At 38.9% G+C, this 24,910-nt stretch overlaps 1 protein-coding gene across 4 annotated transcripts in view; it reads left to right on the forward strand.

The window, feature by feature from the left end:
* The first annotated feature begins 573 nt into the window (after window positions 1-573).
* The window catches only part of LOC148850572 (uncharacterized), a 73,764-nt gene continuing 49,427 nt past the window's right edge, over window positions 574-24,910 (forward strand). For 2 of the 4 annotated variants that reach the window (XM_088945614.1, XM_088945615.1), the window contains exons 1-3: window positions 574-1,061; window positions 16,006-16,082; window positions 17,825-17,983. In XM_088945614.1, the coding sequence (XP_088801740.1) occupies window positions 894-1,061; window positions 16,006-16,082; window positions 17,825-17,983 (404 nt within the window). In that variant the 5' untranslated portion in view covers window positions 574-893. Of the gene's footprint in view, window positions 1,062-12,871; window positions 14,153-16,005; window positions 16,083-17,824; window positions 17,984-24,910 lie in introns of those variants that run through there. The other 2 variants (XM_088945616.1, XM_088945617.1) reach the window with 2 other exon arrangements.

A 24,910-nucleotide genomic window follows, 5' to 3' on the forward strand; every position in this document is an offset into this window, starting at 1 on the left:
GTGAGGTATGCGCCATATGAGAGATCATTAAGAACTGGCATGGCTTTGGCTTGTTTTAATTTGATTGGATCATTTGCTAGATGGTGGAGTTGGGATCAAGGACAGAAACCGGAAGTAGAACAACGTTCGGTGACACTTCGTGTTTGCAGCGGTAGACCTTCACGGTTGCAGTATTCTAAGAGGACATGCGATTAGAGAGAGAGAGGGGAGTTCGAGGGGAGACAGGAGAGATTTAAAACTTGAGAAGCGAGATTTTTTTTAGTGCAAACGTCCGTTTATGGTCTTGACTCCGTTAAGTTAAATGGTTGTAAGCAAGAATGACGTGGTATAAATTCATTTGCAACTGTAGAAAATTTTCTGCAACAAGGATGATGAACTCAATTGCGCCCCATCAGAGCTCTTTGAGTTGAGGAGGGGCCACAATACGGACCATGGAATGGAATATTAGTTCATGGTGCCATCGCAATAAAAATGTTCCAATCCAACGTTCCAATGGGCCCCAAATCCTCCATGCGCGCCACGACCACGAGCACGAATGAAGTGAAGCGTTCTTCGCCTGAAGTTTTGCAGAAGAGATCGCAACTAGTTTGCGCAGCTACAAAAAGCCAAAAAGGGCGGGTGAGACTGCGACACAATCATATACCGCGTGTCGTCGATTAACAGAAGACTCAAAATGACATCAAGTATGGCGCACTTTGCTTTTGTAGATGCAGCAATTTCAATTTGGGTAGGGAGAGAGAGTTTGCTTTCGCTGCTTCTCTTCTTTCATACATTGGATCCGCTTGACCGGGTCTCTACCTTCTATCTTCACGTTAAAACTTCGGGAACCTCCATCTCCCCTCTCTTTTCTTCGTTTCTCTGCAATTTGGAGAGCCAGGGGAAGAGAGAGACAGATGTGGGTGTTCTACCTTATCTCCCTTCCCCTCACCCTGGGCATGGTTATTTTCACGTTGAAGTACTTCGCAGGTCCAGATGTTCCCCGTTACGTCTTCTTCACCGTTGGCTATGCTTGGTTCTGTTCTCTCTCCATCATCATCCTCGTCCCTGCAGACATTTGGACGGTGCATGCTCCTTTTCTTTTTCTTCTTTTTCCCAGTTCTTTTAATTGGAATGTTTTGACTCTTGGGTATTCATTCAAACTTGTCTCTCTACGTAACTCTATCTTGATTAACTGAAGAATGAATTTGGATGCAAAGACAAATGGAATAAATAAGATCTTGTGTACGTGCCCTTTTGTTTTCAAAACTGAAACCAAAAACATTTTCTTGACTTTATCGTTTCAAAAACATATTTTCATCTCGTTTTTTAATCTCAGGTTCCACAAATCATTTAATTTTTACACTATAAAATTTGTTTTTGTTTAAAAAAATATTATTTTAGGGGGCGTTCTAAGATTTGTTTTCATTTGTTTTTGGAATTGCCACATGGCAAAAAAAAAATTCTTAAACTCTATTCTGTTTTTGTTTTCGAAAGGAAAAACAAATTGGTTTTGTTCCAAAAAACGGTACATGCTTTCGGAATCAACAAAATATTGGTTTTTAAAACAAAAACAAATTTTTGGTATAGAAATTATATGATTGATGGAGCATGAAGTTGAATAATCAGACGAAAATATAGTTTTGAAACCAGATTCAAGAACATGTTTTTTGTGTTTTTGTTTTGAGAAACAATCTGTTTGCAAACCAGATGGTTTTGGTTTGTTTTTTGGGATCGGCAACAAAAAAAAATCATGTTGTAGAACGTCCCCTTAATGGCTCCAAAAACATGTATTGTTTTTTGAAACAGAACCAACTTGGTTTTGCCTTTAAAAACAAAAACAAAGTTCAAGAACTTGTTTTTTTTTTTTTTTTCCCCTGATGTGGTGATTTTAAAAACAAATGAAATGTTGTAGAACACCCCATAACTAGCAGTTGTAATTGATTTTGACAATTTAGGTGTATTCAGTTAGTGGTTGTGTTCATGTTTCGTTTGCTTCATGAACATGCCAGAATGGAAATGAACATTTACAAGAGTTGCACAGCCAATACTCACACATGTTCAAACAAACAGAGTAGCCTCTTTTACATTGTCTGGTTTTTAAAAGAAAAGTCATTGTCAATTTCAAAAGAAAAAAAAAAGGGTATGGTTCTGGAACCATACCAACCTTTTCAGAACAGCAAACTGAACACCACATAAATGGTGATTATTTGGCTAAATTCGGATTGATGTAGTTTGTTTGGTTGCATGCTTTTTTAATACCAGAACATCATGAATTCATCAAATAAAATATGAGCAATAAATTAAGTACTCACTGACTTCCTAAACCTTAACATGTTGATTGACTGAAATCTACTTCATGATTGTTGGAGTGTAACTTAAGCTGTTATCAAGTCATGAAGATGGAGATTTGAGGCTGGTTTACGCTGTTCTAGGCTGCTCCATGGTTTAATGCTGGGGTGGTCCCCAGGTTATGGTCATTTTAAAGGTGGGGGGTGACTTGCAAAGCCATAGGATCGTTGTGAGGTCTTTGACTATTAGCTTGAAAGCCTTGAATACCTCTTTAAGTAAATTCTTTACCGACTGGGGGCTGATTGGTGTGTTTATTTTTGTTTTCTTCATGGCACATTTATTTAGGGGATAGCTTTTTTTGTAACATTTCATCTCTTTTAACGACAGTCTAGGGTCCCATATAGTTAGTAAGACACAAGACAATCCAATTGCTTCCGCCACTTCTCATTCTCCAATACTGGATCCTCAAAGTTCATTTCTTAGAGCCATATCAACCTTTTCTGACTCTAATTCCTGAATTATCAAAATATCCACCCTATAAGATCTAGCGGGTTATGCACCTGTTATGGTTTAATATAGGCTTAGCCTTATTTATATTTGGTGCGCTTACGTTTGGTGATAATATCGTAAATATGCCAGTATAAATTTTTGGAAATGTGATGTTTCTTATTAGTAGATCTCCAAAAGCTTAACGTATTCTTTGAGGATGGGCAGTTGACATCTTTGGGTGTTTAACCTTGGCACTCCTAGACCAACATTCCTTGCGGGGTGGCCCTGGTTAATGGATAACATAGCTACCAAGGTTCCTCATAGACATATACGCTCATGGGGATAGTGTATGGATCGACACTGCACCATGCACATTGAAGGGAGACTTTTCATGCGGGTCAAGCCTAAGCATGCCCCTATAACTCGCCAACCCCATGTCTCGGACTATCCCATTGCCCACAGTGCACGGGTGCGCTCAGGCCCAATGGTTGTCTTACACATTATTGGCACAACATGTGCCTTACATCATGGCCTTCCCCCTTTGGCATGTAAGTGGCACCTCTCATGGACCGACAAGTGCTAGCATAGATAGCCACAACTATTCACAATGAAGTCATGATCCAATACCACTAACATTGGTAGAGCTATTCCTCAGGCCGCACATGGCCCTCACGCACACATCAGGCTTGTCCTATCCATCCATAGCCCAAACATTGCATGAGTTTTTCCACTACACATCTACCCTTATCACAACTTGCTCCTCCCTACTAGATTCTCTCAGCCTTATAGTATTCCATGAAATAACTCTCATTGTGAAGTAGGAGTGATCATTAGATTCTCTCAGCCTTATAGTACTCCATGAAATAACTCTCATTGTGAAGTAGGAGTGATCATTTTTCAGCCTAGCCTGACCAAGCCCAGAAATTCCAGGCTTGGGTACCTAGGTTTGGACCCAATACTTTAGGCCTCCGTGCATATTTATATATGTCATTATTCTGTTCTATTTTATATTTATATATAAATATTAGAATATGACACTCATAATACATTTTATGTATATAATATTTTTTATATTACATAATGTATAAAATACATTTTATACTCATATTATATGACAATAAAACCCTATTAATTGGAGTAGTTGACTTTGGATTATTTCGAAATGATCAGAAGAAAGATGAGTTGGAGTAGCGAAGAAATAGAATCGGAATGCTATTTACATGTACATCTACCACTAGGAACTAGAATAAATAATGTAGTAGCAATAAATGCTCGGTACTTTCATAATCTCAAAACATTATGTGTTTTATACATGACAGCTATGGGCTCGAAGTCAGGCCCGACCTGGCCTGGGCCCAGGCTATGGCTCTTGTCATAGCTGCAAAGCCTGGCCCGGCCCAGTCCATGGCCACCCCTATTGTGAAATATGTTTATTGCTTTTGGATGTTTTCTACCCTTTCCAATCTCTATCCATTTCTCAATTGAATTGCTAAGTCTATATTAGGGTTTGATTTTGGGGTTCCTCTAAACATGATGTAAAACCTTATTTTTTAGTTTCATTGATGTGGATGATGGCATTAAGTTCAAAACTTTCGATTAGTCTTCACCGAGCTTCAACACTTGTCCTTATCTATTTGCATTGATCATAGATGAATTGATTAAACATATTTAGGGAGAAATTCCATTGTGCAATGTTGTTTGCGGATGATATTGTTTTAATTGATGAAGCTAAAAAAGAGTATATGACATGTAAGTTTAGTAATAAAAGGAGTTTAAATCAGTTCATTAATGAAACGATTATGTTATTCATAAAAAAGGAGTCTAAATCAGGGTACACTTAGGATAAGAGACCAAGAGATAACTCAGTGTGACCATTTCCGGTAACTTGGTTCAATAACTCATAATAAGGGAGAGATTGAAGGGGATGTTACCTAAAGAATTAGAGCAGGTTGGGCAAAATTGAGGGGGTGCATCTACATTGTTGTGTGATAGGCGAATACCACTTAGATTAAAAGCAAAATTTCGAAGTTGATTTTTGGAACACTTTGAATGTTTGATTCTAATGTTGTTTTCGGATGTAGTTCTTCTTTGTGTCTTTCTTGTAAGTGGTGGGGTGACCCCTTGTCACCAAAACATTGTATCTTTTTTTTTTATGAATATATATTTTTTTCTTTATTGATCTTTAAAAAAATTATGTAAAATGGTTGTAAGGCCAGCTGTGTTGTATAGAGTGTCAAAGTCTAGTCTAGGTCTGTAAATCCAAAAGGGAAAGAGACAATCACAAGTTTGTGGGTGTGTCCAATGTGGAGCTCAACACCCTAAGAGAGAAATTTATATTAAAAAGGAAAATGATGAAATTGTCCTTAGAGTACAAGAGAATATAGTGTACAAGAAGAAAATAAAATACAACAAGAAGTACATTTATAGAAATAGCCCTCTCGACTCTCTTTATCTCTACACTCCTCCTCAAACAAATGCTTAGGAATCAACATCAGTTTGTCTAAAAGGAAAAAGTGTTGTGCCCGCATCATAGCTTTCATCAAGAGATAAGCAAGTTGGAACCCGGAGGACATGTGGGGGAGAGAAATAGTGTCAACTTGAAGAAGATCACGGATGAAGTTGCAATCAACTTCAATGTGTTTTGTGTGCTCATGAAAAGCAAGATTGAAGCAATCTTGATTGCACTAGCATTGTCTGCGAAGAGGGGAGCTGACGGTGGTGACTCCTGTAGTATGTCATGTAGCAAAGCCCTAAGCGATATAATTTCACTACATACGAAGGACATGGCTCTATATTCAGCTTCAGTAGAAGATTTTGAAATTGTAGATTGTTTCTTACACTTATAGGCAATGAGAGGGTTTCCAAGAAAGACACACTATCCCATAGTGGATCGTCGAGTGTTTAGACAACCAATCCAATCAGCATTGGCATAGGCAGTAAGGCTAATGGATGAGGAGGAGGAGAAGTGTAAGCCAAGAGATAGGGTTCCCCTCAAATACCTAATAATCCGATGAATTGCGGACATGTGCGGTTGTCACGGTGATGACACAAATGGCTCACTATCTAGATTGCATATGATATATCCAGTCGAGTCATCTTGAGATATATTAAGTTGCCTACCAATTGTCGGTATAGAGTAGGATCTTCAAGATGAGAGACTTCATCCTTGCTTAATTTCAAATTAACCTCCAAGGGAGTATCAATAGTCTTGAAGTCACTGAGATAAGCCATTTTGACAATAACCTTTGCATACTTATGTTGGTTAACAAAATAGCCATGGGAATTATGACTAACCTCAAGTCCCAAGAAGTAGGTTAAAGGGCCCAAATCCTTCATCTTAAAGGAATCATTAAGGAGTCTTTTCAGATCAGTGATTCCTTCCACATCATTCCCTATAATGATCATATCATCAACATATAGAAGAAGAAGAGTCAGTCACACCCTGATTCCAATGCAAAGTGAAAAGTCATTAATCAAAAGAGCTTTGAATAAATCCCACATCAGTGATAACAGATTTGAACATCTCGAACTAGGCTCTGGGTGCTTGTTTCAGGCCATACAAAGACTTCTTGAGATGACAAACAAGCTGAGGATCCATGCCATATTTAGGGGGTTTCATGTAAATTGTTTCCTTCAATTCTCCATGAAGAAATGCATTCTTTACATCCATCTGATGAATTGTCCAGTCTTTAATTGCATAGATGGCTAATAGGATTCTGACTATAGTCATTTTTTCCACATGAGCAAATGTTTCCTCATAGTCTATCCCATATTTTTGTTTATAGCCTTGAGCAACAAGCCTAGCCTTGTACCTATCTAGACTTCCATCTGACTTCAACTTTACTGAGTAGATCCAGCGGCTCTTAGTGAGAGAGGCTTCAGGATGAGCCTTGACCAATTCCTAGGTGTCATTATCAAGAAGGGCTTGGATCTCAGGGTCCATGGCATCTTTCTAATGTGGAATTGCTATAACCTGCTGATAAGTCTTGGGAATATTTGTGGTGGATAAGACAATTGAAAATGAACTATAGTCTGGAGAATAACCATAGCGATCATGAGGGTGAAAAATTCTAGAAGAGCGGTGCAATGTGGGTGTAGTGGGTTCAGGTGGTGGGTTGTGAGAACTTATAGGGATGAATGGTGTAACTGGATCAACAACTGATGTTGGAGAAGGCGAAGGCGGTAAAGGAGATGATGTAGAATTTTGTCGTTTGAAGTAGGTCTGAAGTTGCTCGAGGGTGATGTCGGAGCATTTGGAAGATCTATGGAATCAAAGATGTGCAACAAAGAAACAAAAGGAGCAGGAAATTTAACAATATGCTCAAGGAAAGATATGTGCTCAAGAAAGATGACATTACGAGAAATCTTGATACAACGGGCTTCGAGATCATAACACAGGAATCCCTTGTGGTCAGGATTGTACCCCACAAAGGCACATAGCACTACCTGTGTAGTCAACTTGGTGCGTTCATAAGGTAGAAGATGAACAAAGCATACACAACCAAAAACTTTGAGCAATGATAGGTGATGAGGTTTGTGAAACAGGGATTGGATCAGAAAGGTGTTATTTAGAACAGATGATGGAAGAAGATTTATTGGATACACAAGAGTGCTAGCTACCTCCACCCAAAACCAAGAAGGAACATGAGAGTCTTGCACAAGGGTCTAAGCTATACTCAAGATGTGTTTATTATTTCTTTCTGCTACTCCATTTTGTTGTGGAGTACTAGGACATGATTTTTGGAATTAGATTCCTTGTTCTTTCAAATAAGCCTGAAAATCCCCCCTAAATCAAATTGTAGGACACATAATTGGATGGCAACATAGTCTTGAAAAAAGTTTAAATTTATGAGACTTCAGATTTCTTGTAAAGGAAATAAATCCAAGTAAAGCGATTGTAGTCATCAATGAAAGTAACAAAATATTTGAATCCCAATCTATAAGTAATTGGAGACAACCAAATATCACTATGTATTAAATAAAAATGTACTATTGCATTTCTTAAAAGAAGCAATAACATTAGGTAAAATACCATAAGCAAAAAGATAATCAAGTTTCTTAGTAAAAGGATGATTGAGGCGTCTATGCCACAAGTTCTAGTCATTGTTACAACTAAAAGGTTCAAAACTAGATGTAGTAAAAGGTAAACAAGAAAGAAACACTTAATCAATTTTCTTAATCTCAAACTAGAACAAAGAGTCAACCCAGTCTACAACCCTTCCCCTTCACCTCCCTAGTTTGTTGGTTTTGTATCAAACAACCATTAGAGGAAAATAAAATAGTATTACCATCTTCCACAAGTTGACCAACAGAAATCAAATCAGTGGTTAATTTTGGCATAAATAAGGTCTTGGATAGGTGAAAGTAAGATGATTTAGAGGTAGATATGCATAAATCATCACATCCGAGTATATTTCATTTTTCACCATTTGCAGTGACAATGTGTCTATTAGAAAAATGGGGTTTAGGAGAATGACCAACGAAGGCCCTTATCATGTAATTAGAGGCACCAAAGTCTATAATCCAAAGGTGGTTTGATGAGAGACAGAAAGTAGAAGACTTACCAAACATTCCAATAGCTGAGAAAGCGGAAGAGATAGTCGAGGACATGATCTGCCAAATCTGATATTCAGAAATACCACAAGAAAAATTATTCTGTGAAGTTACTGACGTAATGGTAGATGAGGCATCTGAGTTCTCCATGGTTGTCTGATAGGCTTTATAAGACCCTTTCTTCTTATTAGATCCATTTCCTTTTGGTGGCCAAGTTGGACATTCTATAATGATATGTCCCTATTGCTTGTAATACTTGCATGTATTATTCTTCTTGCAATGTAAGACAACATGTCCGAACTCTTTGCATTCATAGCACTGAACTCGGGAGAAATCCTTCTTCCCTTTTGATTAAGTTGCCAGGAAAACAACATCAATACTAGAGTCTTTCCTCCCATCAAGTGTGGTCTGTGTAGCAAATCCGATTTCAACTCTCAAAATTTCCCCAAGAATGGTATATAAATCAGGAAATGTTCATTGACTCAGGATATTAGACATGACAACTTCAAACTCATGTTTGAGATTAGGGGTGGATTCGAGCTGAGCCAAGCCGAATAGTTCGAGCCAGAACCTTGAGCTTGATCTCGGCTCAAGTCAAAAGTTCATAAGCTCAAGCTCGATTTTAAGAAAAAATATTTTATAAAAATAAAATATATATATATTTATTTTAAATTTTAAAAATTAAGAATTATAATAATTAATAATTATAATATTTTTACTATATATTATATTTTCTATAATTTTATTATATATATATGTATATTCGAACTGGCTCGCAAGCCTTACGAGTCGAGCCCTAATAGGTTCGAGCTCGAGCTCAGTTGAAACCGAGCTTTTCATGAGCTGAGCTCAAGCATCTCGTGAAAAGATCGGCTCATTGTCACCCCTATTTGAGATGCATTAGGAAATGCATAAACTTCCTTATATCGAAGTGCTCCTTCATATACCTTATACAACAATCTGATGGATCCTTTCCCATGTGTACTAACACATATTCTGTCCAAAGGTTAATAAACCCTATATAGTACTCTTTGACCTTTCTCTCTCCTTGATAATATGAGAAGATATCGACCTCTATTTGGTACTATGTAGAGGTGTTTGATTGCTGATATACCTTCTCAAGATACTCATACATCTCATAAGTTGTTCTATAACCTCGCATAGAAATGGCAATGTCAACCTCAACAGATCCAATGATCCATGGTGCAATCTTTGCATTGTCAATTTTCCACTAATTTAAAGCCTTAACATCTGAGCCATCATGTTTAGGTATAGTTCCGTATAAATAGCCCCAAAGGCCCTTTGCCCTCAACATGAAACTGGAAGTTAAACTTCCACAAGGCATGGTTCAATCCATTAAATTTAACATAAAGGGCATCTATTCTTTCTAAAACCATTATCACAAAGAAAATTGTTGATTTCCAAGACTGATATTAGAAATCGAAGAAGAGATGATGATAGAGAGGTACCTTTTGATCAGATGTCCAAAAAAGGAAGCTGTTACAGTATGTTGAACCAAGAGAAAAATAAAACCCTTCTTAAACCAAACTGATTTCAACTAGGCTGAAGAGGATCACAATAATTCCTATGGGCGACACTAGATCTAGAGTTTCAAGTAGATCTGATGTCTCCAAGTGCAGATCGAAGAGAAAAAGTAAAGTTGATGGTGTAAACTTCCAGATTTTAGATATGTCAAAGTTTGATCGAAACAACATTGAGAGAGAAAATTCTAGGGCACAAGAGGGTTCCCAAGTATTGTTAGGAAGACCCCTAAATGCCAAAAAATTCAAAGGATAGAGAAGTAAGCTCAGTAGATCAGATCGTGAGATGCTTTAATCCATTGTCAGAGTCTGGTCTAGGTCTGTAAATCTAGAAGAGAAAGAGACAACCACAAGTTTGTGGGTGTGTCCAATATGGAGTTCGACACCATAAGAGAGAAATTTATATTAAAAAAAGGAAAATGACCAAATTGTCCTTAGAGTACAAGAGAAGATAATGTACAACAAGAGGTAAATTTATAGAAATAGCCCTCTGGGCTAACTCTCGTTATCTTTATAGCAAAAAGATTATCTTTTCGACGTATTCCCTTGGCTCTATGTCTCATCACTGTATGGAGCATCCATGACTGGTTGGTGGTGAGTCACCCCTAATTGCTCATCGATGACCTGCTCTCTGTCCATTACTTGGTTAAGTTCTTGCCTTTTAAATTCCCAAATATCACCACTTCCAACTAATTCCAAAACTGTGTTTAGAACAGGGGGAGCAAGTGGCACAAATTGTTCTTCACCAAACAAAATCAAGGTGTCAAGAACTTCTTCAAGACTAACCACTTATGTGATTTCTTCCAAATTTTCCGCCTCAGAAGACTTCAACGGTACTGTGTCCTCATTGTCTGAAGTTTCACAGTCAATCTACTCCTTGTCTTCCACCTCCTAGTCTTCTTTGTTTGATCTAGCATATCTCGGATTCGGGCATTTTGTACTATCCTTGCCTCCATCCCGTTCTTCCTGGGTGGTTATCGATCTCCACTACAACGATCCTTTTTTCCCCTTAGACTGCGTTTGTTTGTAGTGTAAATACAAAACTATACCGATGGAGTTTAACAATGGTTAGATTTCTAAGTGTAAAAAGCAAATCGGCTTTATACTCATTTTACACTCTTGTGTGTTTGGGCGATCAATGTAAAATATTCTCCCAATTGCAAAATCTTCTCCCTCCGTCGGTTTGTCCTCTTTTCTCCTTGTCCACTCCAACCAATTCATTGAGTCATCTAAATCAATGAGGATCAAAAAGTGATATGTGTTGTTGCCTTTCACTTCCCTATGCCCCATTAGTCTACCAGATCCCCAAGTCCCCATGCTACCAGTAGAGGCACAATGGGAGCAAAACGCCTAGGCACGATGAGATGCTGCAGCCATGGAAGGAGAGAGAATTAATGGGATTGCACCCAAATGGAGATCGCTTCCCAGAAACAGAGAATGTCCATCTAAATTGGCCTCCAAGTTCCCCCAATCGAACCCCGTCGGAGGTGGTGGTGGTGAAGGAGGAAGAGAATCGACCCCGCTCAGTGCTCCCCATAAGCAGAGAATGCCCATCTGAATCAGCCTCCAAGTTCCCCAAATCAAACCCCATTGGAGGTGGTGGTGGTGAAGGAGGAAGAGAATTGACCCCGCTTAGAGTTGTAACTGGCAATGAAAAGGGGAAGGGGTGGTTGGATTTGCTCTGATGCCACCGATAGACCCCACCAGTTGTTAAGAGAGAAGAGAGAGAGAGAAGAAGAAGAAGAAGAAGAGAGAGCGAGAGTGAGTGGGCAAGAGAGAAGGAGAAGAGAGAGATGTAATAAATACATCGATAATTTTGATGTATTTATTACATTGATTATCGATGTAATTAAACAATAAAATATAATTATCAGTGTAAAATTACATGTTTACCAAATGTCTGCAAAATTGAACCGAGGTGTAAAGTTTACCCCTGTTCGATTTTACACCTCTACCAAACGCAGCCTTGGTGGTTTTTTTTCAAAACAATCTCAATTGGGGACGATAATAGACCACAATCTTTGTCTATTAAAGTATGGATTGATTCCCACCCACGTGCGTCATGAGAGTTTAGGGCCTTGGTCGACTCTGCGATTTGGATAACTTGAGCTTGGTTCGATTCAGTGATTCGCGTCTTAATGCTGTCTTGCAATCTTGCATCAACCCCTTACCACGTTAGCGAAAGAGGGCCCCACACCTTGAAATATAATTAACCTCCTTTAAGTATGTGGGTTTCTAGCATATAAGGGCAACTTTTTTGGTTTAATATCAATAAAATTAACATATTTAAAAAAAATAAAAAATAGGTTAATTTTTTAAAAATAATGTTAATAAAGGGCAAAAATACTCTTCATCTTCTTCTTCTTGCCATTTGTTCACTAGAGTTGCCGCCCACCACGGTCTTCCACCATCTGCCACTGTCGTCTATTGCCGCTCGCCGTCGCCTCCACCCACCTCCGCCTCTGGCAACGTTGTCGGAGATGGGTGGAGATAGAGGTGGCAATGGCGGCGGGCAGAGGAATGACCACCAATGTCGTTGCTGCCACTTCTACCTCTGGCCACCTACAATAGCGTTGCCGAAAGCAGAGCAGAGGTGAGCGAAACGACGATCGACAGTAGCGAAAAGCGGTAGCGGGAGGTAGGCTGTGACTCTAATGAACAAATAGCAAGAAGAAGATAAACAATATTTTTACCCTTAATTGATATTATTTTAAAAAAATTAACCTATTTTTAAAATTTTTTAAATATATTACTTTTATTGATATTAAACCCAAAAGTTGCCCTTATATGCTATTCCTGTTTCGAGATGCCCGCCTAATACACCTCCCTTGCCCGATTGTTCCCCTTCCCAAAATAAACTAATAAAGTTCCTTTGCCCGCTCTCCTCTCTCCCACTGCCATGTAATGCTTCACTTTCCACCTGGCACGCCTCACACCGCCCTCATAACATGTTCTTGTCGTACATCGGAAATATCTCCCATCGTTGAATTTATTATTCATGGGACATGTTCCCAACACAGGGTAGGATGTACCTGTGAAGTTGGTGTGAGGCGCGCTATATGAGTAGTAGATCCCAATTCTGTAAAGCCTCTCCACATTGACGCTTCCACTTCCGTCAGAACCCAGACCTTCCTCTGGCCTGGTTCCCCGGATTTTCACCTTAATCGTTTGCAGGTTACAGAAGTTACAATCCTCCAATTTATCCCCATTATATGGACTATCTTCCCCACCACCGACCTCCTCCAGTAGTTGAACTGCAGCCCGACGAGTTTAACAGAGAATTTATTGGCTTCAATATCTTGTTCATTGCAAGACATATGCCATTCCTTGATGACGATCAACCCTTTCTGGGTGACAACAAAAGAGAACTCCAGCATTTCACCCCCACATCAAGGATAGCTTTGCACTCGCTGAAAGGCACCACTATCACAGGCGTTGTGAAGCTGAACTTTTTTAATATCTCATCCACAACCGGCTGCCAATCATTAATCTTTTTGGCTGCTGTTAGCACAAACCTACTCGCCCATCTCCTTTTATCCACTTCCAACTCCAGTTTATGTGTCTTAACAGAGCATGCCAGTTCGCATTTCAAATCCTGGTCCACAACTGCTTCTTCATTTTTTTTTGTTTGGATTGCCCATGGCAATGTTACTCTGCACCTTCCCTTCTTCATTTATTTCCGAATTGGACTTCAGTGGCGCCGCCTCAGTCTTCTTCGTCACCACCAAGTAATCCTGTAACTTAATCTGCATAACCTTTCCACCCTAATTTTCTGTTACCTTCTGGAACACAAATCAACTTCCTCTACTCATCCCCAAAACACTCTATAAGCATTTTGAACCGACCTTTTCTGTTGTTCCTCAGCTCCGCCATGAAACTCTTCCTCTCTGTGTTCATTTGACCCTTCCAACCATTCTCTTTTTTTTTTTTTTTGGGTATATTGCTCCATCGACAAAACCTTAAACCCAAGCTACCGCATCTCTAACTAGAAAGATTGAGGACTTCTTTCCTTCCCTGATTTTCAAGCAGGTCTTACTGTTGCTCCTGCATTCTTCAAATGCAAATCTCTTCGCCTCACATTCCCATCCCTTCCTCCACCTTGCCACCATCTTGAACTAAATTAATAGTCGATATGGCTTTAAATAGAACGGATTGGCAAAACAGGATTCTTATAGTTGGGATAAGGCATGGATAATGATGATGATTGCATTAGGTCTGGTGGAAGCGAGATTCAGTTTGGCTTTTCATATGACCATGGATTTTCATATGTGACCATAGCGGCATGGCCTATGAACTGATTGGTATGACCTTTGACTTAGATGTGTTAGGAGCTGTCTTCCTACTTTGTATCAATGTTGAAGGATATAAGTTTATTTCATCAGGCTTAGCAGATTGATATTAATTATTTTAATTTATGATTTGAAATGGACTGGGTATTGCGCTCAAGGGGTAAAATCTACTACGGTGATCCTTAGAAAGGATGCCATATGTAGTTGTTGAGGCTTAGAGATGATGATATGGCTGGTTTTGGCCTAATGTTGGTGATATGAATTCAAGTGAGTGGATCATGGTTGCTTACAAGGCTCCAATGTGCATTTTTAGGCCCTTGAAAGTCAAAATTGATGTACTCAAATCTAAGTCAAGTGTGGTTTAGGGGTGCAACTGTTGAGGGCCCGAGAATAGGATCTCGTTACGGGTCGGTCCACGGGGAAAATCTCCTGTTTTCCCTTGTTCCTTCCTGCTCTTGATGAACCTATCTTGGCACCTTGGTGATTTGTTCAAGAGATCACCAACTCTCCTAACTCACTTCTTTAACTGAATATTCAATATCTCATTCAATAATGGTGTCTCCTTAAATAGGAGATTACAAGAGTCCTAATCTTAGGGAGTCTTCTTGCTGAATAGTGAGACTTCCAGTTCTATCTTGCTAAAGATAAGATAAGTTAATCCTAATTTGATAATCCACTAATAAGATAAGATAAGAGCAATAGAATAAGATAAGAACAAGCAAGATGATCTAAACTAATCTGTTGTTGCCGAACTGGGTAGGACGAGGATCATTGAATCACTACTGCTGCTGGCGGTGGATCAGGTTCCTGTTGCTGCCGGCGGAGATGATACTTTTTCCCGAGGAATGTGTCCATAACAGCAACTTGGGCGGGCTTTGGTTGGGATTTTGTTAAAATTTGAATAGGCCCGCCCTGGAAGCCTGGGCCCAATGTAGTATAAATTCTTCGAATTGGGTACCCAACTTGCACCACTAGGGTGGTTTGAAGGACATGAGAAGATGCAGTTATTGGTAAAAAGAACTATGGCGGCACCTGGTGATGAGGTTGCAAGAGTCAGAGGTGATTCTTGGTACCATAATTGTGAGATTTTGGAAATCTCCTCTGCTCCTATAGATAATGAGAGTTCTATTCATGCTATCTTTATAGTAAGGGTTGCAACTGGCTGTCTCCTTGGGATATGAGAGGTTGGATGTTGAATAAGACTCTTAAGAAGTGGTTCAGCAGATTCTGGGAGATGAATTAGGTCCTTGGTTGATTATCATTCTATTATAGAAGCTAGATCTTTGGCATTCTTCATGAGAATTTTGTTTATGTAGCTCCAAAGATGTGCAAATAATAATGTACTAGGGTAATTTGTATTTGGGGCCTGCCCTGCCAGGGTGGGGGGAATGTAGCTAATCCAGTGAGATTTATAGTCTCTATGGTATATGTTATTTGTGACCTAGCTTTTCTTTGTATAGATCTATTTAACACCCTAATTTCTTTGACCTGTGATTGATAAAAAATGTTATGTTAGGTTGGAATTTCTTGGGGTTATCTCTTAAGAATGATGGTGCTTATTCTTTTTCAATCTTTCTTTTTCCTAATGGTGGGGGTTTTAACCTTCTGCATATACTCAGTTTCCTTTGGTCAAGTGCAGGTAAGCTTCAACTTTTTTTTTTTTTTTTAATGAGTATACTGATCAACTTCTTTGGATAAAAGATATTTCTTATTTGGTTGTTTAACATTAAATTGAATAAATTTTACATGTTTAGAAGTTATTGGAACTGTGCTTTTTGTGGATTTGGAGCATTTCATAGCGGAAAATACCAGCTCATCTACCACTTGCAACAAACCTAATTGAGTCCTTCCCTTTCTATCATCAGACAATTATTGGACATGACAAGAGAGGCATTGCTTTCTTTTGGAGCTGGTCATATTGGAGTACATTTGCACTTACTTGGTATGCTGTATATGAACTTGAAAATACACTTCTTGTTCTCATTCTTTTTCCCCTGTATGGAGGAAATGGTTGTTTTCAATATTCATTTGAATTACTTTATGTTGTAGATTCACCATGAATGAACCAATTATACTACAGCTGCATATGCCTGTTATGTTTATGAAGTGATATGTCTGCCAAAAGTACATGGTTGTTTCTTCAAGCCACTAAAACTTCATAGCTCTTCACTTTGAGCCAATCAAGAGGAAATTGACACTTAGCAACTTAAAGAGGATAATCTGAAGTCTGAACATAAAAGAAGACTCATTGCCACTTACAATTGTAGCAACCCTCTTACAAGAAGCATAAACTATCTGAGGCAGAGCAGACAGCAGTGCCTAGAGTTTGTTGCCACAGGATCAGATCCACTGTAGTGCTTTAGTAGGCACTCACTTCATGTCTTAAGATCTTCTGTAGGCTGTTATAGCAGGTTTTTTCTAAACTAGCAAAATGTAGGAGTATTGTTACAATAGAGATTTCTCAAGATTCAGAATTATATTAACAGAAAAAAGCAGAATACTCCTTAATTAGACAATGCAGAAGTTGTTTTCTTAATATTTTCTGGAAGTTGCTTGCTTGGGAGGTTTTCTCGAATGCTTTGAGAGACGTCATAGTTTCTAGTTAGTAGTTACTATGAAATTTCAAAGGGTCATCACTTGGGTTCTTATTTATTCATGTTAGTCATAAATGAATTGATTAAACATCTTTACAAGGAGGTTCTATGACTTTTTTTTGATAATTAACAACATTTCATTAAATTAAATGAGAAAATTTTGCAGCCAAGCTGCAAGGAGGCTCTATGCCATATGTTATTTACTGATGACATTGCATTGATTGGGTAATTAGGACCTGGTATTGAGTATTTCTCATAAATCCCTTTCTCTGTCAGGCCTGCCACTGAGATGTCAGACCTCTCTTAAGGCTTCATTTTCTCCCTCTGTTTTATTTTCCCTTTTCAATGCCTTCATGGTCCCTTGACAATAATAAATACATAATACATTTAAGAGTTGTGGTGGAAGGAGATTGTTCAATTGGAGGACCTGTTCTTAAATAGGCCCTTGGGATGTCAGATTTTCATTTCTAGAGGCAAAAATGTAAGCTTACACACGAATATCTCATTATTTACAGACACATACACATTGAATATCTCATCGAAACGGATCCCAAGGTTGATCAATGTTCTTGCTGATACTGACACAAGAGAAGGGGCAGGAGGCACAATTTGGCTTGGGGAGTACCTTGCCCAGGGGCTCAACAGAATCTATCATAGTCGTATATCTGTTTGTTTTTCCTTTGTTTTGTCAGCCAATGCTTCTGTAATATAAGTTGTTACCTGCTATCTCATCTGTGGTTGGAGTTTTACTCTATTCCTAATTAAATCTATTTGATCATGTTAGTGATCCAGAAAAGAAATAATATATTTAAAAGTAATTTTGTAGCATAATAACAGTAACGCATGTTGAATGTGGCCACTTTTCTTTCTGTGTTACTTTATTCATGGATTAGTATTTGTAAATGCAGAGTGCTTAAACTACTCTTTGTGGATGCATTATGATTTTATGTCCTGTGTACCAGTTGGCAGTTGTTACTTTACCCACATAAATATATGCATCAATATGTGTTGGTTTAAGATCATCTTTAATTGGTTATATAACTCAATTGATATATGCTCATTGCTTTATCATACGTTATTCTCTAAGCAGGGCTGTGGTGCCACTTATTCAGGGTTATGAAGATGCTGGAGACTTCACTGTGAAAGAAAGATTGAGGACTAGCATACAGCAAAATTTAGTCTTCTATCTAAGTGTTGGATCTATTGGATTTTTTGGATTAATTCTCCTCATTTGTATGCGCAGAAACTGGTTTGTTTCTTATTCTATCTATACTTGTTCTGGTTTATTAGATCCTTTATATGTGGACACAGTCTTGGACAGGATATTTTTATTTCTTTTGTTTTTCCTTGAAAAAAAGTATCCATATATTCATCGCTTTGAAACAGATATTGAGTCACAGAAGATTTATAGGGGAGACGCAGAAGGACTATAGGCCCATCAGAAACCAGGGAAGCATAAATTTTTTTGCTATACATAAAGATGCTTTTACCCCCACCCCCACCCCCCATCTAGCAAGGCCATCAGTATCCATTTTTAATAATTCTCTAGGAACCCATCTCCTTTGAACAGAAACGGCTGAAATGGCATCCCTGATTTCATTAAGACAGTGAGACAGCTTTCAAAGACCTTGACCTCACTCCATTTGATGGTATTGATAAAGTCCCCTTTAGTGGCTAGAGACAAAGGACTAAAGTTATGCAAAACTTTGATGGAAGCAGTTTTGACAACCCAGGCCCATCAAGTATTGGGGGTGTTCTAAGGGATGATAAAGAGCTAATAGTTACCTTGTTCTCAGGCCTGATTGAAGCTGGAGACTCTCTTAGAGCTGAGACTTTGGCGGCATTGGAGGGTATTCAGAGAGCTAAAGACATAAGTATAGGGAAGCTGATCATCGAAGGAGACTCCAATCTGGTGGTGGGCTGGCTGAAGGGAGTAAAAAATGGGATGTGGAGGTACAGCAATGAGAAGAAAAACAGCCTTTTGAAAAGAAAGGACTGTTTAAAGAGTTGCAGAAAATCAAAAGAAAATAGCAGAAATCAGGTTTCAAGAAGAGAGAAGAGGAAGAAGAAGGTGGCGACAGCTAGGGTTCTGAGAGAGATTTTTGAACATAATCTCCTCTTACATCCCTAATTCCATTTCATTAAGTTAAACTTTAGTAATTTACAGAGAGGCCCCTAGTTGGGCAGAAAATTAAAAATATAACATAAGAAAGAATAAGAGTCCAAATTAAGGCCCATTACAACAAAGAACATAAAAGATAAAAAAAGATAAACAGCCTATGGGCCATTCGGCCCATCTTCTCTACACTCCCCCTCAAACTGAGCATAGATGTCAATCATGCCAAGCTTGCTAGTATCATGCTTAAGTTTAACCTTTGGAATGCCCTTGGTGAGGAAATCAACTAACTATCATTTAGAAGTGATGAAAGGTAGACACACTTCTCCAGAAGTCACTCTTTCTCGAATGAAGTGTCTGTCAACTTCAATATGTTTGGTTATGTCATGTTGCGCTGGATTGTGAGCAATGTTGTTGACAACCTGATTATCACAGTATAACATCAATGGCTTATCGTGCTCAATACCCAGTTCCTCCATCAAGGTTCTAAGCCACAGTAGTTCAGAAACTCCATGAGCCATGGCTCTGTATTCAGCTTCAGCTGAAGATCGGGCAACAACTGATTATTTCTTGCTTCTCCAAGAGACAATATTACCTGTCACCAAGCTACGTTTTCCAGAGGTAGATCTTCTATCATCAATATTTCCAGCCCAATCAACATCTGTGTAGGCTTCAAGTTTCATATTACCATGCTTAGCAAATAGAATTCCCTTTTTAGGGGAACCCTTCAAATAACACAGAATTCGCTCTGTTGTTGCCATGTGAGTCTCCTTGGTAGCATGCATGAACTGACTAATGCAACTGACAACATATGCAAAATCTGGCCGAGTCATGCATAGATAAAGAAGTTTTCCAAGTAGTCGTTGGAAGACTCCCTTGTCTTCCAATAATATTCCATCTGAAGCAGAGAGTTTATGACTCATATCAATAGGAGTAGCAACTAGTCTAGCACCCATCTTCCCTATTTTAGAGAGTAAGTCAAGTACATACTTTCTCTGAGAGATAAGGATCCCATCTTTGGATCTAGCAACTTCTACGCCAAGAAAGTATCTCAATTCCCCCAGATCTTTGATCTCAAACTCTATATGAAGGAAAGATTTGAGACCATTAATCCCTGATACATCATTACCAGTCACAACAATATCATCAACATACACAATCAGGTAAATTTCCAATGATCCTCTCCTCTTCACAAAGAGGGTATGATCAGACTGAGCCTGTACATAGCCAAAGCTAACAAAGGCAGCCCTAAACCTTTCAAACCATGCCCTAAGGAACTGTTTAAGTCCATAAAGAGATTTCTTCAGCCTGTAGACCTTCCCTTTCATATCTGTTTCATACATCTCTGGGGGAAGAGACATATAGACCTCCTAATGTAACTCTCCGTTTAGAAATGCATTCTTTACATCCAGCTGATAAGGTGGCTAGTTTGAGTGTGTAGCCAGAGATAAAAGAACTCTCACATAAGTCATCTTGGCAACAGGAGCAAAGGTCTCTAGATAATCAATCCCATATGTCTGTGTATAACCTTTTGCAACCAGCCTAGCCTTGTACCTTTCAATGGCGCCGTCAACATGATATTTGATGATAAAAACCCACTTACAATTTACTGGATCCTTCCCTTCAGGTAAATCAACAACTTCCCAAGTGTCATTCTTGTGTAGGGCATCAATTTCTGTTCTCATAGCATCCCTCAATTCTGGAATAGTAAGAGCTTCTGACGCAGACCTGGGAATTGGGTTAGAAGCAACAGAAGAAAGGTAGCCAAAATATGAAGGAGAGAGCAAACTATAAGAAAGGTGTTTGGAAATGCAATGTGTAGTACACTTCCTTTTTCCTTTCCTAATAGCAATAGAGATATCAAGGTCTGGAAAGGATGATTCCAAAGGGGTTGTATCAGCACCCGTTGTCTCTTCTGTGATTGAAAGTGCAGGAGGCTCATGTGGTGTAGGGGAAACAATCTACTCACTTCTGGTTCTTTTCCATTGGTACAACTTAGGATTAAAAAGAGGACGAGGAGGTAAAGAATGAGGGATAGGAACACTGGAATGATAACAAAATGACTGATCCTCCCTTGACTCATTTGAAGGAGGAAGAGTCTCAACAGAAGACTCAACTGGGACAGGAAGGGGGAGAGCAAACAACTGTGACAAATTCTCCCCCTTTGGACAATGCCTCTCTTGAGAAGAATCATAAAAGGAAGAGAGCTCTTCAAAGGTGACATCCATTGAGACATATCGAGTGCCAGTCTTTGAATCAAAACAACAATAACCCTTTTGTGTGGGGAAATAACCAAGAAAGATACACTTGTGGGCTTTTGGTTCAAGTTTATGTCTCTGGACACTTGGGATATGTACATAACAAGTGCAACCAAAGACACAGAGTGGAATAGGAAAAAGATCCTTACCCGGATGAAGAAGATTGAAGGGAGACTTAAACCCCAAAACCTTGGATGGCATACGGTTGATTAGGTAGGTTGCAATGAGAACATCATCGCCCCAAAATTTTGTAGGAACATGTGAGGCAAATATAATACTTCTTGCAACTTCAACAATATGCTGATTTTTTTCTTTTAGCAACTCCATTCTGTTTTGGGGTCCTAACATAGGAGCTTTGGTGAATAACCCCCAAATCAGTGAGATAGCAGGTCAAGTTTTTCTCAAATATTCTTTTGCATTGTCGGATTTGAAAATTTTAATTCTGGTATCAAACTGGGTTAGAACAAATTCATGGAATTGCCTCACAAGTCAGGGAACTTCATCACAAGACTTCATAAAAAATATCCAAGTGAACCGTGAAAAATCATCAATGAACAAGATAAAATATTTGTAGCCACCCATAGAAGGTAATTGGTAAGGCCCCCACACATCAGAGTGCACAATATGGAATGGAGAAGAAGATCTTTTATTACACAAAGGATAACTGCTTCTATAATGTTTTGACAACTCACACGACTCACAATGAAGATTGGACAAACTAATTCCCTTAAACAGTTATGGGAATAAATGACTTAATGCAGAAAAAGAAAGATGATCCAAACGAAAATGACATAACATGACTCGACTGATGGACTCTGTAGATGTAGACCCAAAAGCATCTTTTCCGAGTTGTCCATGGCTCTGTCCAAGAGTGTCCAACAGATATATTCCATTCGCTTCATGGCCACTCCCAATCACTTTCTGAGATTCCAGATCCTGAAAAACACAGTAGGAAGGGAAAAAGGTTACACAACAGTTTAAAGACTTAGTTAGGCTACTTACAAATAAAAAATTTGTATTTAGCTCGGGTACATGAAGAATAGAAGGAAGTACCAAGGAATCTGTAGCTTTGATGGTTCCCTTGCCGGTGATAGGGGCAAGAGAGCCATCGGCTAGGGTGATTTTGTCACGGCTAGGAAGTAAATCATAAGAAACAAACAAAGTGGAAAAGCTGGTCATATGATCAAAAGCACCAGAATCAATAATCCAAGGGATCCTACGATTACCCTGAATAGTTGCACGATTGGCAGAAGCTCATATATCTGAATGAGAAAATGCAAAAGATATTGAATTTCCTGGAGGGTTAGAAGAAGAGGCCACACCCTCTAGGTGACTGATCATCCTTCAAAACTTCTCATACTCTGCCTTCATAGCTGCTAACTGCTCACTAGCAGTCATCTCTTCAATTAGGCATCTGTCACTATCTGGACCAGCAGCAATATTGGCACTCCCTGCCTTCATATTACCAGACTTCTTTTGAAACCGAAGAGGAAGAAGCTCATGATGCAATTTCCAACACTTGTCTTTAGTGTGTTTTGGTTTCTTACAGTACTCACATATAATTTCTTTCTTCCCTAAGCTACTTGGAGTCCTTGTAACTCCCTTGGGGTTTCACTCCCATATTAGCAAAGTGATCATTTAGACCAACCCCTTGAACCTGGACAAGTCTCTTGATTTCTTCACTACTTACCAAGGCATCGACTTGAGACAGTGAAACACTATCCTTAGATAGGATATTTTGCTTTGTGATGTCATACTTTGGATTCAACCTATCAAAAACTCAAACACCCTGTTTCTCTCAACAAGTTTCGTGTAGGTCTTAGCATCATTAATGGTGTCCTAGGCTACAACTTCTATCAAATCATTTTCTTGCCATAGAGACTTCAGTATTGAGAAATAAATAGCTAAAGGTTTCTCCCCCTATTTCAAATTCTTCACATCACTCCTCAGCTTGTAAGCCCTGGCCACATTTAATTTCTGGGAATAGGTTTCAACAGCACTATCCCAAATTTCCTTTGCTGATTTCATTCACAAATAGTGTTGACTAGTCTGCGGTTGCATTGAGTTCACAAGCCATCAAATAACAGTATAATTTTCTTGCATCCATTTTTCATATGATGGATCATCTTCCAAGGGAGCCTTTTTTCTTTCGGTGATAAAACCCCATTTGCCTCTATTGCAGATATGAATTTTTACTGATTGTGAACAAGCCAAATAATTAGTTCCATCTAGCTTGATTGTGGTCACAACCAGTAGAGAGTCTACAGAGGCTCTTGGAATCTGTTTGGATTCAGCAACATGCTTGTTCTCAACTTTTGAAGGGTTCATCTTCTTAAAATATTTTGAAAATAACTTCCAATAACTTTGAATAACAAGAAATGAAGATAGAAGAAAATTTGTGTTGGGAGTAGACATGTTCATGGGCTGGGTAGCCCGATGGCCTGGCCCACACCTCAGTCGGGCTTGGTCATGTAATTAGGCCCACGGGCCTAACACAGTAAGCTCGACTGTGTTTTGGGCCGGGCTCGACATTTGTCAAAAAAGCCCGGCCTGACTCAGCATTATATATTTTATAAAATACATAATATGTATTTTATATATTATATAAAATATATAAATAATATAATATTTATTGAAATATATATTTATAATTTAATATATACATTTTTTATTATTTTCTTTATAATCTCTCTCTTTCTCTATTCAGCCGCTTCAGCAGTAGTAACAGCATGGGCTAAATTTTGGGCTCGGGCCAGGCCTGGGTTCGGGCTTTTTATGAGGGCCGGGCTCGGGCCCAAGTTGTAGGCCCGATGGTCGGGCAAGGCTCGGGCTCGGGCCTTAGAAAAATCTGTTAATACAGAGTGAAAGCCCGTCCTGGCCCATGAATAGGTCTAGTTGCGAATCAACCTCTATGCAGTTGTACCTGCTACTTGCGTCACACTCGGAACCCGGGAGTAAGAGAGATATCTCAGCCGCTCCTTGTAGACTTCACAGAACACCAATCCACTTGAATCAATCTTCAAGATGAAGGATGTGAAGACTTTCAGTCACTAGCACCCAGGTCAAACTCCCTGTGGGGCCTGCATTCAGATTTCTCCAGAAAATTAAGGTTTCGGGCAACACACTTGAATCTATTAGGAGGACGACAAAAGTCCCCTTCTCTCCAAAAACCACTAACAACTAGGGTGAAATAGGTTTCTTTAACTATTCATCTGATTCAGTTCTCATGTGTATGGGAAAAAAGAGGTGAAAAAAAGAAGTCAAGCCTGCTCTGATACCATGAAGAAAAACAGCCTTTTGAAAAGAAAGGACTGTTTAAAATGTTGCAGAAAATCAAAAGAAAATAGCAGAATTCAGGTTTCAAGAAGAGAGAAGAGGAAGAAGAAGGTGCCGGCAGCTAGGGTTCTGAGATAGATTTTCGAACATAATTTCCTCTTACACCCCTAATTCCATTTCATTAAGTTAAACTTTAGTAATTTAAAGAGAGGCCCCTGGTTGGGCAGAAAATTAAGAACATTACATAAGAAAGAATAAGAGCCAAGATTAAGGTCCATTACAGCAAAGAACATAAAAGATAAAAAAAGATAAACAGCCTATGGGCCATTCAGCCCATCTTCTCTACACAATGAAAAGAGAAGATTCAAGTGGCTGACTTGAGACATGGAAGTTAAAGTAATTTGGGTTAAGAGATGTGCAAACTCCTTTGCTGATGGTTAGCAAAACAAGGGGTAAATAGGGGTACTTTGTTTTGGGCTCAATTGTAATGTTTCTGCTTTATTTGTTTCTTGTTGGGGGAGATAAG

This window comes from Nelumbo lutea, chromosome 5, assembly GCF_056320005.1.
Source record: "Nelumbo lutea isolate HS-2025 chromosome 5, American lotus-T2T, whole genome shotgun sequence".
NCBI classification, from domain to species: domain Eukaryota; kingdom Viridiplantae; phylum Streptophyta; class Magnoliopsida; order Proteales; family Nelumbonaceae; genus Nelumbo; species Nelumbo lutea.